At 48.2% G+C, this 17,493-nt stretch overlaps 1 protein-coding gene across 2 annotated transcripts in view; it reads right to left on the reverse strand.

Moving 5' to 3' along the window:
- The window catches only part of LOC149352665 (choline O-acetyltransferase-like), a 198,617-nt gene that overhangs the window by 107,929 nt on the left and 73,195 nt on the right, over positions 1-17,493 (reverse strand). For both annotated transcript variants that reach the window (XM_089581880.1, XM_089581879.1), the window contains exon 2: positions 16,064-16,109. In XM_089581880.1, coding sequence (XP_089438006.1) covers positions 16,064-16,081 — 18 coding nt within the window. In that variant the 5' untranslated portion in view covers positions 16,082-16,109. The remainder of the gene's footprint in view (positions 1-16,063; positions 16,110-17,493) is intronic.

The following is a 17,493-nucleotide window of genomic DNA, read 5'->3' on the forward strand; positions in this document are numbered from 1 at the left end:
AGCCTTTAATGCCTCATACTGTCGTTAGCAGACGCTGTCGGCAGCCGTGTCGACAGACGCTTTGGCAGATTTGTCTGCCTTTCGGCGTCACTGCTTAAAAAGAAACTGCGCCGAGGGTGGGAATCGAACCACAGCCTTTGGCATTTGAAGCGGAGACACTGCCACTCCGCCACGAAGGCTCAAGGTATGAGCATGAATAAAGGCGCATCTAGTGAATGCATGGGTTTCATAAATAAAATAAAAGGAATAAAGTGAAGGAAAGGAAAAATAAAAAATAAGAAAATAAACAAAAATAAAAACCTAATAATAATAAGAAACTAAAATAAAAATAAAACAATAAAAATAAGAAAAAGAGCAAAAAAACAAAATATGAAAAATAATAAATAAATAAAAACAAACAGTGCGCCAGGAAACGCTTTCGCCTTGCAGCACTTTAGAGAGCCAAAGTGCCCCCTGAATTTTTGATGGTCGACAGACAGACACAGACAGACAGACAGACAGACAGACAGACAGACAGACAGACAGACAGACAGACAGACAGACAGACAGACAGACAGACAGACAGACAGACAGATGGACGGACGGACGGACGGACAGACGGACGGACGGACGGACGGACGGACAGACAGACAGACAGACAGACAGACAGACGGACGGACGGACGGACGGACGGACAGACAGACAGACAGACAGACAGACAGACAGACAGACAGACAGACAGACAGACAGACAGACAGACAGACAGACGGACGGACGGACGGACGGACGGACGGACAGACAGACAGACAGACAGACAGACAGACAGACGGACGGACGGACGGACGGACGGACGGACGGACGGACGGACGGACGGACGGACGGACGGACGGACGGACGGACGGACGGACGGACAGACAGACAGACAGACAGACAGACAGACAGACAGACAGACAGACAGACAGACAGACAGACAGACAGACAGACAGACAGACAGACAGACAGACAGAAATATAAAGAGATAAATAGATACAAATTAATTGCACGATTAATCTTAACCGGTTTCCAAGCCTTCATGTTTTCACAAAGACATGGGGTGACAGTTCAGGAGGCAACTTCGGTTCACGACGCATCAATGACAAGCGCAGCAGCCTTAGCTTTATAAGACGACGAAACGACACAGCACAACTTGCATACCCCCTCCATATGTTAAGTATAGGCTGTAAATGTTTATTGAATGCAAGAGCCCTGAAAAAACTTTTTTTTTCATGACAGTGTTGAATATAGCAGTTCAGTGTTTAAACTGACAGAGAAGTGCGTACCCAACTATTAATTTCTCAGCCACATTCCTTCATTGCTTCTGGAAACTGTGCCTTTTGTTTTCTTTTTTCCCCGCGTTTTCTGTACACTGTGGGGACTACGCTGCAGTCGACGGTGCACAGTGGAGGCGCTGCAAGTATGCTAATGTTTAACCTATCACCCTACATGCTTTAAAATTCTTGCTTTCCCGAAATAGCAATTAACAAGGAAACAGCTAAACTTCATGCCGTTTAAAAAAGCAGAATTCGCCTATTTAAGTTTCGTTCGAGGGACATAGAGGTGTCTCGCTCTGATTACAGCCTAACTAAAGACAAAGCTTCAGCAAACTGAAGGTTTCTTTTGTTTATGGAGGCAAAATTAAAAATAAAGAAGATTTTTTTAGGTCTTTCAGCCTAAAATAAAGTTGCGCTCATGCCTTTGAGTGCTTTGTCCTGTCTTGTTCCTTTGTATGTTCGTGTTCGTGCGCGCGTGCGCGCGAAGATACATTTCAAATTTGTGTCCTTGCTGCTTGCTCTATTACATTACTGAGCGTTGCCAGTTGGTCTGGCGAGACTACGTGAGCATTTTGTGCGGGTAACAACGTAATCAACAGCGACAACACGGACACTGCCGGGAGAGCTCAGTCGCCGACTTTTCCCTGCGGAACACGCGGGAGTACGGGAAGGCGAAAAGGAAGCGTGGGCCGGGAAAGCCTGATTAGGACCAATTAGAAGCTCTAATCACGTCTCCTCGGAGACCAAGATCGAGATGGCTGGTGGGGAGGTGGACATAAATAACGCAATTAGCGCACCAGTCGAGCACGGCGCGTCTGGACGAGCGGGAATCCCCTGAACGAGCTGAGCGAGCCGCGGACCAGCGAACGACGCCCTTAGCCCGCAAGCGGCCTGTCTGATGATGAATCGCTGTAGCTGAAAGAGTTCGCGAAATTAGGCAGGCTAAATTTCTTTCGAACAAGTTTTCCTACGTGGGCGTTTTTTTTTTCCCCTTTTGTCTTGATAAGTCTTGGCTCTTGTTTTGTAACAGAAATTTTCAGCTGTCTTATAAGTTGCCATCGTAGGCTGCACGTGGGTGCCCGGATGTTCAACGCTTTTCCGGGCCTAGACAGTCGCTGAGCAAGTGTAGGAGAACAGTCAGGATGACACTTGGAACTCGTTGATCGAGGCTTACTCAGGGCCCGAAGTTTTAACAGCTTTGTGGACGAAAACCGTCATTGCATTACAGGCTAAGGTAGGCTTTTCGCAGCTGTCTACGCGTTGAAGTCCTTGACTACTGCTGTGCCATGCCGCTTTAAGGGCTGTAATCAACGATGACGTCAAAGAGGGATGCTCAGACCCAGGGGTGTGGGTCGCTCTTACAGTAGAGGCAGTGCTTCTATTTATGCTGTGCATCTCTTGAGTTTTGTGCTTGGTCGAAAAAAAAAATGAGCCCAGTGTGGTTTTTCAATATATAATTTTTCGCTTGAGGGAGGAACGGGTCACTCGCACCAGTGTCCGCCCCCTTCCCCTCAATCATTTAATCTACCCCTGGTTCAGACATGCATACCCAATAGGCAGGTAAGTCGCAAGATGACTCTCTAGAGCTGGGGTTCTCAAACGTTTTTGCTTGGAGGATCCCCAAAAGCCTTCAATAGGTTCCAGGAAACCCCCCCCCCCCCCCCCCCCCCCTGCTTTCACTTACCAGCAATATTGTGGAGTGCATTTTTGCAAAGAGAGAGTTGCAAAAGTTAAATGTTTATTGCACAGATTAATACAAATACTAATGTGATGGGTGGTACTGCTTCCCTTTTAAGAGCAAGTCAAAGCGTGGCTCAGTAGCACTCAGAGCTAGTCTCATATCAGCTGCCGGGTCAGAGCCGGTGAGGGTTCTCGCGGAACACAAGAAGACAGCCCGCGGAACCCCTGTGTTCCGCGGAACACAGTTTGAGAACCCCTGCTCTAGAGCATTGAAAAGCCTTTTATTCGTCTCGTGGAAATCGGTCGTACGCTAGCGGGGTAAGAACGAGGGCTAGTTGATTGCTCATTTTTAGGGGTTGGACGTTTCGATTTTTATTTTCTGAAAATTCGGCAGGCTTCTGTCAGCGTTTATTTTAGAGGGATACTTTAGGTTTTCTTCTGCGAATAATTTTCAGTTTCATTTGATTAAATATAGTGTTACTGTGCGGTAGACCTATAGTTTATCTTACATGTTTTTTTTAGAACGGGCAACTCATATAGCATTAATTTACTCGCAAATGGTCGTTTTAGTACAGTTGTCACAAAAAGTAAATATGTCGAAGTCAAATGAGCGAGACGTGAGACAAAAAAAAAAATGAAGTGTAGTTCTTAAAACATGGCTCTCATGTTCCAGTTGCACATTACGTTGAACGAGAGGATTGCGCATCATATAGTCCATGCGCTGAGACATCGATGGAATTGATTTTTAACCATCCTGGAAGCCATGCAGAACGTGACACTTTGTGCCGTGAATGCATGGTTTCGCGATTGCGGTTGCTTGCTACGATCCCAAAAGTTATGTTATGAGTGTCCTTAAAAGAAGTGCAAAATCTTTTTAACCAAACGATGGCCTTGAGCAAGTGATAAGTTTGAGCAGATTACTCTACGCTGCCCGAGAGCACTTAGCTAGGATGCGGAACCTCTGGGCTATCCAATTTGTTAAATTCCAAAGATACATTTGTCTTACTGCGTTCCTGGTCATAGCACTTTCTTAATTTTCTCCTGTGACCTTATGTAACTTGTACTGAACAGTTGTGACACACGTGCCATAAATGCTGACCGTTTGCACTTATGACCAATAAAAAACATTCGGCATACTTTTGTTGTAGTTTTTTGAAAAGTCCATCTCCTACTAATTTTTAAGGAAAACTGCGCCAGTACGGTTACGAGAGAAGGAAGGCAGACATGAAGCAGCGACTAGATACACGCCGCGTTTACGTCTGTCGGCTTGTTGCTTTGTGTCTGCATTCGTTTTTTCTTGACCGGTCTGGCATGGTTTTCCAAAAAAAAAAAAAAGTGGTCATCCGCTGTTAGGGCATCGCTTACATCCATAACTGGCACTTTATGCGTGCCTACACAACGCTCCGGGCAGCCAACAATAAGCGAAATTAGCAACAAGATGATTCTTTGCTGCCCTGTAGCAAGTTCAATTGTGGTATCCGCAAGGAAAAATATGGATAACATGTTGATGAAAAATTTCGCGTGAAACCAAGGTATCCAGAGCACAGAGAGAGAGAGAGAGAGAGAAGAAAACGCCAGACGCGCTGCATAGACAGAAAGACGAAAAGAGAGGCGGCAAGCAAAACACGCCCTGCAAGTTCCCCGATCTGTGCGCCTTCTCAGAGAGAAAGACGGGCTGTCCAGAAACAACAGTTCAGACAGGAGGCGCAACCTTCTTCACGCTGGAAGCCAATTATAAATCTCCACGCAACGAAGGGAAGCTGCCTGATAAAGTCCAAAGACATATACGATACGACCTGATTGGAGGAGGAGGAGGGGGAAGTGCAGGGAGGAGAACGGAGGCGCCCACGCTTCACGAGGGCGACAAATTGCTTGCACCGCGTGACAAATAGGACGACGTGCGACGCGCCGTGGCCGCTGGTGCTCGCGCTGTGTCGGAATCTAGACAGATAAGAACCGCTCCCTCGGCGCCACTCCCGGGGAGACAGGAGAGAGAAAAAAAAGAGCAGGAAGACAAGCTACCAGTTCCGAAACGGCTCAGGCCGCCCTTGACACCTTGGGAGGAGAGGGTGAGAGAAACTTGGAAGAAGAATAAGCGTCCCTTCGCTTAGTGAGAGACAAGGGCAAAGCATAGGCATACAAAGAAAAGTTGGGGAAGCAAAACGGTAACGTGGGCGACCTACACTGAAAATGAGAAAAGAGCTTCGAACCTACTTCAGTTTCACCGTCGATAAGAAGGATAGGCCGCCTGGGGGCGAAGGAAAAGGTAGGAGAGATGAGAGAAAAGCATTTGCCAGAGGGGGATTCAGGGTAGGCTGAGCTCTGCACAGACCCAGAAGTAAAAAGGAGGGATTGTCTTCGACCCCTCTCCTCTGGGGGGCCCTGAACAACACGGCTTTAATTAAACCCATTACGACGGCTCGTGCGTACGGGGATTGAGGGCAACGAGAAAAAGAAAAAAGCAAGGCGCGAGAGAAAGCGCAAACGAAGAAGAAAAACTTGAGGCACGAAGATTTTAGGGAAACGCGGCCAGCGCTAGAGCAAAGCAGCTTCGCCCTCTCCAACAGACGCGGCTTTCTTCTGTGTGTCTGCCCTTCCCCTTCATCATCCTCTGCCTCTCTCTCTTTGTGATTCTCCCTTCTCTCAGAGGTGGGTGCCAGGACGTTATTTGCCGGCGGTATCCCAGATTCCCCAAGGAGGGAAGGGAGAAGGCACGGCCGTTTTCCCTATAGCCACCGTCGGCCAACTTGATTCCCACCGCCACTGCCTTCCCAGCCATCCCCAGGGGCACTTTTGTGCAGCGCGCGCCTGTCAGGCAAAGCGCAAGTCGCAAGGGGTGCAATCGAGGAAGGCGAGGTTTTTGCATACGCTGAACACGTAGGCTGCCCTACTCACGTCAAAAAAGACTTCGGCATATTTATGCAAAAAAAAAAAAAATGAACGGAAGAACTGCAGCGACAGCCCATCACGTGTAAATCTCTATGAGAGACTTCGCTGCTAAACACTTCCGGTTCTCGTGCATATCGACTCCCCTTTGTCCCTATAGCGAATGCCGTCTTACCTTTCCCACGGACAGCAAAAAGCACGCGATCGAATGTTATGAACTTGAAGTTACGATATTTCCGGATTCCGAAGTGAGCCCCTTATGCTGAAAGCCAAAATAAACAACTGACACTAGTAACCAGTCAGTCTTGCAAGAGCAAGCTTCGAGATTTCGCGAGATAACTGTTAACGAGACATCTCGTGGCAAGATGTCTCGATAACAGTATGGAGTTGAGCTATAGATGATGAATAATAAGCATGGCAGAAAATGACGCGTATAGACGTGCGTCGTCCCATTCTTTTCCCCCCTCTACGAGCTCTTTTCTGCATGTTTAATCTCTCTTTTTGCAGAGAAATCATGCTTCAGCCTATCAAAACTGCACGTGATCATAAACGTGAAGTTAGCAAATACGGCCGCGCCATACTCGTATAACAGCCTTCTGTAAATGCTGCCAGCCAGGCCAAGCCATGTTGCATGTACTATTTTCAAGAACTGGAGGAGACGAGAAACCTGTTCAGATTATGATCTCTTCGTGAATATTTACATGTAAAAGTGCCTCGCCGTGGAAAATGTATCTCGACTGACTCTCGATCGCTTAGCTCTGTATCGCAGTAACTGCTCATTCTTTCATCATGAAATTTAATTTTTCTTATAGACCCACATGTAATTTAATGGGCAACGTGTAGAAAATGGGGCGCGCTATGTGTATTGCCTCACCAGAAGCCTAATGTATTTTCCGACCGCTGAGAGTTCGTGCTCCGTTTCGTAGCCATAAAGATGACAATCATAGCTGCCTTCTTTCAACGCGCTCTATTCTTGCCTCGCGGGGCTAGAGGAGAGGAACCAAGTCGGGACAATGCTGAAGGAAGGCGAAACGGTTGAAGCGAGGGGCCGCGAAATCACGACGCCTTGTCTTTTATTTACCTTTTCTTCTTTTGTCTCGGGGCTCTACTTTCCTCTGCTCTCTCCTTTGTTTCATAATCCTTTTTTGTGTGTGTGTGTGTGCGTGTGTATCTCGACCTACCTCGCGTGTGTTCCCCGAGGGATGTCCCCATAGGGCTGCAACGATCCCTCTTTTCCCCAAAATGTTATTATCGGGATCATCTCAGAGCAGGCCTCTGAAAATGAGTGGCCCACACGCTCTCTCCTTTTCCTTTGTCTCTCGCGGGGATTGCGTCCCCCGATTGGCGCCGCTACTGCGGCAGGCAGGCCGAGAGACGCCGGGATCTCGCGCCTGACGTGAAGGGATTTCGTTTACGTCAACGCAATATCAGCCAGGATTACTATCGTGTTGATCTCTCCTTCCCTCTTCTTTCGCGATGATATCTGTGACGTGATAAGACGAGTCGCTATAACAGTGACCATGATGTTCCAGACCAAGCAAAAAAAGAACGCTTTTGGATGTTTTCCAAGTGATAAGGTGCTACATTTCAGCGCGAAAGACTTTCTTTCAGCTCTCGTTGTTGGTGCTGTGCTTCTACTTGTCTCCGAAATTGGAGGCGCAACTTTTTTTTACTCGTGTCTAATCCTCTTCGTAAGCTGTCTTTCAGCCCACAGCTGCATTGATCTCAGTGCCGGCGCAGCGGCTTTGTATAAACTTTCAAGACAAGAAACCATACATGTTTAGGTCTTGTTTGTATTCCACTATAGTTGACTGACGTGTAATGCACTATGCTCAAATAGGCTACTACTACTGATACAAACGTAGTGTTGTAAAATACTGGCGAAGAGCGTTTACGTGCGTTTAAATCTTTAGCGTACCGGGAATGACGAAGTCTGTGAAAGAAGAAATGCAAGCCACTTAGTGTAGACAAATTTTTAACCTCTTCAAACTCACATTATATATATGAGCAGAAGTGACAGAAGACCGACAGAAATTTGAGGATAAGTAAATGTTCAGGTAGGACGGCGACGAATTTTTCTAAAGCTGCGAAGTTTCTGGAAAAACCTGTCGACCTGTTCTCTGCAACTGTATGACTGCTTTCATGTGGATGTTAGCGAGTAAAAGCTCCTTCAATTAATGCATACTCCGCCTTAGGAGATTTCTCTATGTACTGCTGGATAAGTTTAAGGAAGATAAATTTTGAATTTAGAAAAAAAAGGTAGACTAGAGAACACCTAAACTCTAGAAAAAAAAAGTGATCTTCAAAGCTTATTATATTGCACATCCAATCTTTAAAGCTGTAATAATATTGTCAACGAATCTGACCAACTCAGCTTAGTTAGGTCTTTCAGGGTGGCTTTCACAGCGTTGAAGTTTCTGATGCAATTAGGTTGTCTTTTTATTTTTCTTCACATGGAGCTTATTTTCTTCCTGTGCAGTTGTTTTTCTTTGCGGAGTTGTGTCCCTAGCTCTTTTTGTGTTTCTGTTTGCTTTGCGCGTTCGCTTTGTATATTCTTAATGTCGTCTTTTATCACTGTTGAGAAGTACTCGTGACTGGTGTTTCCCGGAGTTGGGATATATGCGCCCTGCGTGCCATGGGGAACACCACTGTCCGGTGAGGGGAATTTATCAACTGCTTTTGCGATTTTTCTCCTGTTTATTTAGTTTCTTTCTGAAAGAAACTACAAATGAATAAATATTTACATAAAAAATAAATATGCCTCCGTGGCACTATTATCAAGCTTTATCGTTCCCTGGGTCACACATTCTAAGGTTTCTGGGCCATTTTAAGCTGTCTATACAAGGACCATGTAGGCAGCAACATGACAGATAGGAGCTCCCCCTTGTCTAAAATTACATAAATGCAAAGAGCTTCATTAGGTTTAGCCGATCAGCGGTGGCATCTGATTGTGCGATTAATCACGTCAATGAGACGCCATCAAGGGTTTTCGTTTAGGTTTATCGGTGGTGGCAGTGGAAGCCAAATACGCCGAGTTAGCCATATCTGCTGCAGCCTTTTGCTGAACGTCTCGAGTTACGCGGAGTGGGGAGGCGTTACAGAGAAAACAGTTTGGTGGTAAGACAGGGGTAGTTATTCGCTCCGGAGCATCGCCTGTATGAATTTGCTGCATTTAATTGTTTCAGTCCCAAGAAGGAGGCGAACACGCGGTATGAAACGAATGAGCTCAAAGCCGAGCGTTAACTGAGGTAACCGGCTGCAGTCGCTGCCGCAGTTGAGAAATGACTCTAGCCAATGTATGGCCAGTATGTAGCCGTAGTAAAAATAGCGGTTTCCTTGAACACGAGGTTGGTTTAGCGTCGGAAAAGGTGCGCGCTTCATTCTATGCTAACAAATCTTTGATGTCAGCAAGGCGTACGCGTCGTTATTGAAGTTAAATTAGTGGTTTAAAGCGGTGCATCTATTTAAGCTTACGCGCAAGCGCCGCTTGAGTCTCTACGTTGAGAGCATGCAGCAGAAGAATTGGAGAAGGTGTAGGGTGTCAGACTGCATGGCTCTGTGTTGCGGCTTACGAGCTCTGATGTGGTCGCCGGGCAGAAAATTTTACATAATGTAACTTGCTCATACACGCTTGTTTGTCGCACTAGTTAAGTGAACTCTTTGGCTTCGTCACAGCGCACACGCTCAAGCCGCTACACTGTTTCGGTCGCTGCACTTGGGTTAAACAGATACCAGTATAGGTGTCTTGAAATCACTGCCACTCTAGAAGGCACGTGTCATTTTGAGCTGAAGTAGACCGTGATTAAAAGTATGGCCCAAGCAAGCACCAACGCAGAGTGGCAGTTGACAGCAGATAGTAAATGAGAAATCAAGTCACATCGTAAGGAGGCCAGGACAAATCAGCCGAGCACCTCACGGCCTTTTCATTAGTTCAGTTAGGAAACAGACAGAGCTATGCAATTTTTCAATTAGCCTGATCCTGCTGTCAGCGCCCGTCCAGCAAATCAGAGAGTGATAGGTAAGAATTTATAACAGCCTTTATCGCAGGGTGTTCAAACAAACGATTCTATCTCCCCTTGTCTCTTGCGACCTTTTATGCTTTCGAAAGTGTTTGAAAGCAGAAAGACGCCGCGGGGGAGCTTCTGCGAAACTAATGCGGTCCGAAATGGTGGCGGCGGCGTTTGCGCCCCCCCCCCCTTTTTTTTTTTACAGCAAAAGAACATTCAAGTCATCCAATTTGGACTTGTCTCCTTTTGTGACACTCCTAGAATACGGGCCCAGATGGCAGCAGAGGTAGGAGAACGCTGTCTCAGGACATAGAAGCGGCTCTGTACTAACGCGATATTCACAGCGGGTGTTAAGAATGCAACTAGCTTGTCTGCAGCGCAAAAAAAAAAAGAAAGAAAGAGGGATACCTGGGTTACAGCGCGAAAGTTACCAAAGGAGCTATAAGGCGAAGGCTTGGCGAAGAGAAAAAGGTGCACTGAAAGAATGTCCGGAAAAAATGAGCGCTTTTTTCCAACAAAAATTTCCGCTTTTCCGAGAGGATGCAACCGAACTCCTTGTAACTAAGAAGAGCTGCTTGACTTAAGGAGGATATTGCGACTTGAGGAATTTCGGCAAGGCATCCTGACACGTGAACGATGCTGAGATCAGAGTTTTCAGACGCGTGTCGGCAAGGGGAAGCCGTCTTGAGGAAAGCGAAGACAAAAGGCCGACTTCCAAGGGGCGAAGTTTCACTGCGAAATTATCGCGGCGAAAAATCCAGCGCGACGCGCTGCCGCGAATTCGTCGTACCGTCCTCCATGCGAGGAAGGAGCGAACGCCGCCGGCGCCTACCGTCATCGGACCAGGCTGGACAGGAGCAGTGTGTAGCCTTTGCAGCGACACTGTCATTACTCGTGGCGGCTGCTGGGCGCAAAAGAAGCGGCGGCAGAATACGACCAAATACCAGACAAAACAGCGTAAAAAAAAAAAAAACGCGGCGAGGCACAGGCATCGCACCATAAACGTTCGAGTAACAGCTGGGCCAAACTACCGCTTGACTGGCCGCTTCCTATCTTGGCTTTGGTAACAGGAGATTGTCTGCATATCCGTGGTAAGCTTTTCCTTCAGTTAGCGTTACAAAGCATCATTTCACATGAGCCATTCACCTGGCATGGTTCTCAGTGCTGTTCATACACACTCCGGCAGAGAGCCGCCGCGGGGGCTCAGCGGTTATGGCGCTCGGCTACTGACCCGAAAGACGCGGGTTCGATCCCGGTCGCGGAGGTCGCATTTCGATGGAGGCGAAATGCCAGAGGCCCGTGTACTCTGCAATGTCAGCGCACGTTAAAGAACCCCAGGTGGTCGAAATATCCGGAGCCCATCACTACGGCGTTCCTCATAGCCTGAGTCGTTTTGGGACGCTAAACCCCCATAAACCAAAATAAACCAAACACTCCGGCAGAGAGACGAAACAACACGAACAGACCGGGAAGCGTAGATTTCTGGAGGGCATTTACTCACGTTTGAACGCCGTAAATGTCTCCGCATCAGAATGATTGTGAGAGGAGTGATTATAAGCTTTCTTTACGCTACATGCATTACAACTAGTGTAAGCGATCGTACGACGCAATTCCACTTCGGCGCCTACTCCCGTCCAGACAGCGGCAGTCGTCTCCTTGACTCAGGTGGCGCTCACGTGAATCTGGCTCGGTGCGCCGGTCGGTCCAGAGTGCATACCGCATCGCCTGCCTTGAGTGGCGCTCACGTGAACCTGGCTCGATGCGCTGGTCGGTCTGCAGTGCATACCGCATTGCCTGCCTATCCTCTTTCATCTCTTCCCGGCGCCGTCAGGACGCCGTTTGTGATGTTTGTTTTTCGCGAGTGCGGCGCGTCGACTCATCAGCGTTGGCGGCAGGAGGCGCAGCGCAGTGTGTGTGGTGCGCGAGCGGTCTGAGCGGACGTGCGTAAGACAGTGCGAACCCTATTGAAGTGCGCGAACAAGAATTGAGTTGTAACTGCAATATATCCGTTGTTTATTCTCACTAATTTGTGTGCGCGTCGAGTGTCCTTACTCGCTCCCCCTTCCTTTTATCTGTCATCTCTAACACTAGCGACCCTGAATCATTGAAGAGAGGAAAAACATGCATTCACTTCACTTGTAGGTGGAGTGCAGGACACATCCCGTAATTGTATAAACAATCGAACTGACATCACATGAAACGCCAGTGAGCTTGCAAGCAGCAAGAAATATCGACATCATCATCATCAGCCCTACTGCCGCCACCAACAGCCAGTTTACCTCCACTGCAAGATAGAAAATCCTCTTCCACTATCTCCAATTACCCCTGTCGAGTATCAACCGCACAAAATTTATTTAAAGCCGCGAGCCAGTGTGGCTGCTCAGTGAATCTCCCCCGAATTTGATTAAGACGGTGATGATGATGAATTTTTATGGTGCAAGGCAGCATTGACCAAAGAGCGCCATGGCACAAGTTAATTTTGTCTATGCAAGGTGCGGTCCAAGACCCATTTCCCGCGCATTTCATCTCATAAACGGAGCAGCAGGCAAAAGGAAAGCTTGCATCTATGGTATCCCCGTTGGATACCCGGAGGCACTACTGTGGATCGAACATTACTCCCGCATCTGAGGCGGATGCTCAAACCTCTAGCCCACCGCTGCGGTCTCAGTAAATTTCACGGAATCACTGCAAGTACAGGCCGCAGTTCGTTTGTGTAGCTGCTGCCATTTTCTAATCCTGCCCCTGTACCTATATTTCGTGCCTTAAAAGTTTTGACTTACAAGCATCACGGAGGTTGCATTGAACTCAACGTATTTCTTTCAGTGACACCTCGCGCTTCGTATTGAATTCTACCATTGTTACAAAAGTGGGCTGGCGATTTACCACTTGTATCCTGACTTGTGCTGCGGGGCGTCAGCGTTGCAATTTCATTTAATGTCCATGGCGTGCTGCGCTTTGTTTAAACACTTATCTTTTCGCATTAGGCACTAGCTCAATAGAGAAAATATCATCATGCAGTTGTAATGTCTCTGCCTGAGACAGCACTCCCAAGCCCCGTGGTACGCATCTCACACGAGAGGACTGATTGACCTCGTCCAGTGGCTCAATCGCAACGTCAATCTGTAGACTCTGCGGGGGACAACAATGCCAACGAACTACGCTTCACACGACGCAGGGAACGAAGGTCCCGCTATAGCAGCTGTTTCCACGGCCTGCGTACAGAAACCCCGCGTCCGGCAGGGCGGAGCATTCGTCGCTCAATTTGTGCGCGCATGTGCATGCAGGCACGCGTGCCGTCTCTGGGCTCGCGTGCACTCTTGTAAATGTGCCGACCGAGATTCGTGCGCCACGTTTTGACACTGCGCAGGCGGCCCCAGCCCGAAACCCGAGTTCGGGGGGTGAGCGCGCTGCGCAGCAATACTGGCATCCCCAGTCGCACTGCCTGCTGCTCGCGGTTTGAGCATGGGGATATTGTTTCGCAATGCACAGCGGTTCCCCGCTGCCGTCTCATATTTCCCCGCCTTTTCGCGCCCTCCCCTTCCGCTCGACATCCTTCCCCATTGCCTTCCCTCGTTGGTCTTCTCCGTCTCGCTCCTTTCTCTTCGGGCTCGTCGCGCTGTTTCTAGTTGAGAAAACGAGCCCCAGATGGCCTCGCTACGCGTCCGAGTGTGCGCGCGCTCCCAGGAATTAGCGTTTCTGGGTAACGCGCCGGTGGTGTAATCTAATTGGACGAAGCTCGCTGGCGTGTAATGCGGTTTCACGCACATGGAGCTGATGAAGTAGCGATGGCGCGTCTGCCCAGAGCTAGCACTCGTATAATCATAACTCCCGAGCGCACATGCTGCTCTGCGTGGCACGCACTTTCGGGAGCGTGGCGTCGCCGCTGCGTTCGTCGTGCGTGCGTGCTGGTGTTTGTCGAAGAGAGGAGGAGGAGGAGGAGGAGAGGGATGACGAGTGGGATAACCCGAATGGTTCCGCGGCAAAAACGCGGCAGGCTCCATGGAAAATTTGTACGAGTGGGATGCGCTGTTCGACCAGCAGAGATGAACTACCACAGAGTGGTAGGTCGTCTCGCAGCGATGGTTTCTTCGGATTTAATTATCGTTTTGGGTTGCGACTAACATATTTCTGTCACTGAGCCATGCTGTGGATATTCAAATAGGGAGTCCATAAAAGCGACTGTTGGTTTGAGCTGTATCTTTGGTAAGTGTTCGATTTTCTTCCCAGTTCCTGGCTTTTTAAAGTTGTTACGAGGTGGTTTGCGTGTACCAAAGTCACGCGCTTTCTTGACGTCAGAACCTCGTGGTGCGCGATCGTGGCGCATGTCGTGCGGCGTGTGTCTGTGAGCGCACCGCCACTCAATAGAGGCTACTAGCATAGCGTAGTAGGACTTTCTGAAGGACTCTCTGACGGAGCATAGCGTATACTGCCACCGCTACCCCGTAACGCGAGCCACCAATGTGCATTCGCAGATGGTTCCAAAGCGGAATGTGCGCCCGCATCAGGTCTGCACCTGGTGCCTCGGGGCCATCCGCGCAAGCGCTCTGGCTGTTCGCAGCACGCGTTAAGCGTTAGCGGTGGCAGTAGACGCTACGCTGGAAGTCTCTTGTTTCTTGTAACTGCGGTAGACAAAATACGTCAATCGAAGCAGTATTCAGAAGAATTTCACGAGCGTCGCCGTGAGCGCGAGCGACGACCGCGTTGAGAAGTGAAATATGAATTCTTGTACCAACTCGTCCAGCTTCCCACTTTTCTGAAGATCTGGAGTTGAACGTTCGCGCGTGAAGCGAAGCGAAAGCATCAACGCCGAGGGGACGCCGTGGTTACGAGCTCGCAATGCCGAGAAGACGATACATCTTTGCCAGTAATGAACAAGTGCGTGCCCGCGAAGACGACGTAGGCTTATGCTTGAGACAGGTGAACCACAATAGTGTCACTCGGCCATTCGAACGTCTGTCCAGCTCCAACCCGCCTGGCGCTGCGAGTTCAGTCAGCAACAGACGCCCAAATGTCCTTCGAATTTCAGCGTTAGCCGTGCGTTAAGTGCCTCATTCCCAAGTAACGTCACAAGGAGGCGGGATTAAGCGACTAGCTGGCGCTGAAATTCGCAGCATCTGTTGGTTTAAAAGATGGTTTATCTGCTGATCATAAGGTGGTTAGTTTTGCAGCCTATTTGTGGCAAAAGATACAGAGACCCTGGGCCAAACTTTTTGGTAGCAAACCTAGATTGTTTCCGTGTCAGTCTTAATTACCTTCTGGCAGCGCTACAGTGCGGTAAGTTGAGCTTGTTGGTATTCGGTCATACTTGAAAAGCGTGAGGGATGTGACAAGAATAAGACGGGGAACCACGGTCCCAGTGTTTGCGTTTTCTTGATTCATAATTCGCGCTATGTCAACAGCATTAAAATACCTACCTTTCCACACACACACACACACACAAAAAAGAACCATGCTTGGACATCAAGCAACGATGATACTATTCACTCAGCTACTTAGACCTACCTCTTTATTTCCACAGCTATTTATTTCATGAAGCAATGCGATGTACTTTATCATGTCTTCGCTCCTTTTATAGTACGTGCAGGTGTTAGCTGAACTGCTTTCTACATGATCATGAAATTAACTTGCAAACCATTTCGGCATCTGCAAATATGCTACAATGGCTTAGCTAATTAACGTTTGGCAGATCAGCTGGTTGTCGCGAAGTTTTGTTCTCAGTTTTTTGGGTTATAGTTTGGTGTGGCTAATAAGTGGACCAAAAGGGAAGAAAAGTGCTTGTAATCGTAAAATGAATCAAGCTCACCAAATTTTAGTGAAAGCACCAGAAGGGAGAAAAAAGGGACTAAAAGAGGGAACATGTGAAAAAAAAAAGTGATAAACTATATTAACGTGATGTTATACCTCATGGCTTTTTTTAAAGGATCACTACCTGGTAACTAAGAAACAATTAACACTCAGTTTAAGTGGTTAACTGGTTGTCCTGAGTTTTGCTTTTCGAGGTATGCTCCCCCTGAAGCAGCAGAGCGTCCCCAGCAGGTGGTGTCTCCAAACCTGATGCGTAAGGTCGACCTAGCAAGTGGGTGCTGAGCGTCACGCAAAAAAAACAAAAAAAAAAACGTTGCACGAAGCACACCTACGCCTGCACTCATGTGAGCCAGTAAAACCGTATATTACTGCCTACAGTCCTGCAATGGGGCTTACCTTTTGGGAGGTGGCCATTGTCTCCCAACTGCGTGACCCGCCCTGGCTGTAAAAGAGAAATAAAAGGGAGAAAAACGTTGACAAATTACGCTTTCAGAAAAACAGTTTTCTTATATTATTTTGCAAGTTCAATTCTAGAAAGTATGAAGAAACGGGTGCAGAGAGTGAATACGCAAATACCAAGAACTCATAAGCATTGTCGCTCCTGTAAAATGCCGAGCTTTGGCACTACAAAAATGGCATGTAGAATCTGATTATTTCTGAGAAGAAATCTTTAGAAGTATGAAAAAAATATTATTTCATTCACAACATTCCTGTTCTTGTTGCTTAATCGCTAAACACTCGCATTTCGGCCTTTATTATTGTCATAAATAGTGTGATTGCATTATAACCCCATTATAACCCCATTATTAACTCCTGTGCGTTGCGGGGAGGGGCCTCCTGATGAGGACCAAGGATTGATTATCGTGAGGGGAAGCACTTTCTGATCGTTGAGGCGTCTACTGCAATAGCACGTTATTTATGTAAATGTTACGAGCCGTAAGAAAATGTTATCTCCGTGTTTCACGAAAACACAAAAACCCATTATAGTTGGCATTACCCGTTACGTTCTGTTGCGTCCCGCTAATAGGCTTCTGCTTATCATTGCAGGTGCCACTCAAGTGGCGTGAACTTTGAATCTTGGAAGCGTATAAAATTGAACTGAATTCCACTCGACCAGCACTGCTTTGTTTCGTATTATTTTCGTCCTGAATTTAATGGCGCAGCAAGACAAACTTTACCATTAGTAGTACACTTCGCACACACTGGCGCGCTTCCATTACGCCGCCATTCTAGACGGAGCGAACAATTCGCGCGCCCCGAGGCGGCGGCTGCTGTCCGGTCAGAAACTGCCGCATTGTCATTTAAGCGCCTGCGGGGGGTGAGACCGGAGGCGTGAATAAACGAGCCTGTTGGCGATGCGGAGCTCTACTGTGCAGCCCTCGTAGAAAATGGAGCGAGGCAAATTAATGGTCTGGCCCCGGCGCGCGCGAGACGGCTTGCTCTCCCACAGGCTGTCTAGCCCACTAGTGGGTCCCCGCCGGGCTTCCGCTGGGGGACGCCTTGTGCGGTTTGTGCCGCTATACCTCTCCCCCCTTTGTCTCCTCAGGTCCCCTTGCCTACTTCCTTCAACGCCGGTCTTTTCTTCCCGGGCGCTGGACATTTCTCCCCTGTCCAAAGCCGTTACGAGTGGCGGAGACCAGTATAGAAAAGCAGAGGCACCGTCTCTGAGAAACGATCGATCGTTGGAAACGGAATAGAGAGAACAAAATGCGCGGTGCGCATCTACTGCTCGGACGCGACTGTCCTACACGCATATACCACGACGCGAAGGATTCGAGCGATATCCGAGGGTGCCAATGAATGCGCGTCGTTATCGCTGCGAACGC

This window comes from Amblyomma mixtum, chromosome 3, assembly GCF_055824585.1.
Source record: "Amblyomma mixtum isolate Tamu chromosome 3, ASM5582458v1, whole genome shotgun sequence".
Classification (NCBI taxonomy): Eukaryota; Metazoa; Arthropoda; class Arachnida; order Ixodida; family Ixodidae; genus Amblyomma; species Amblyomma mixtum.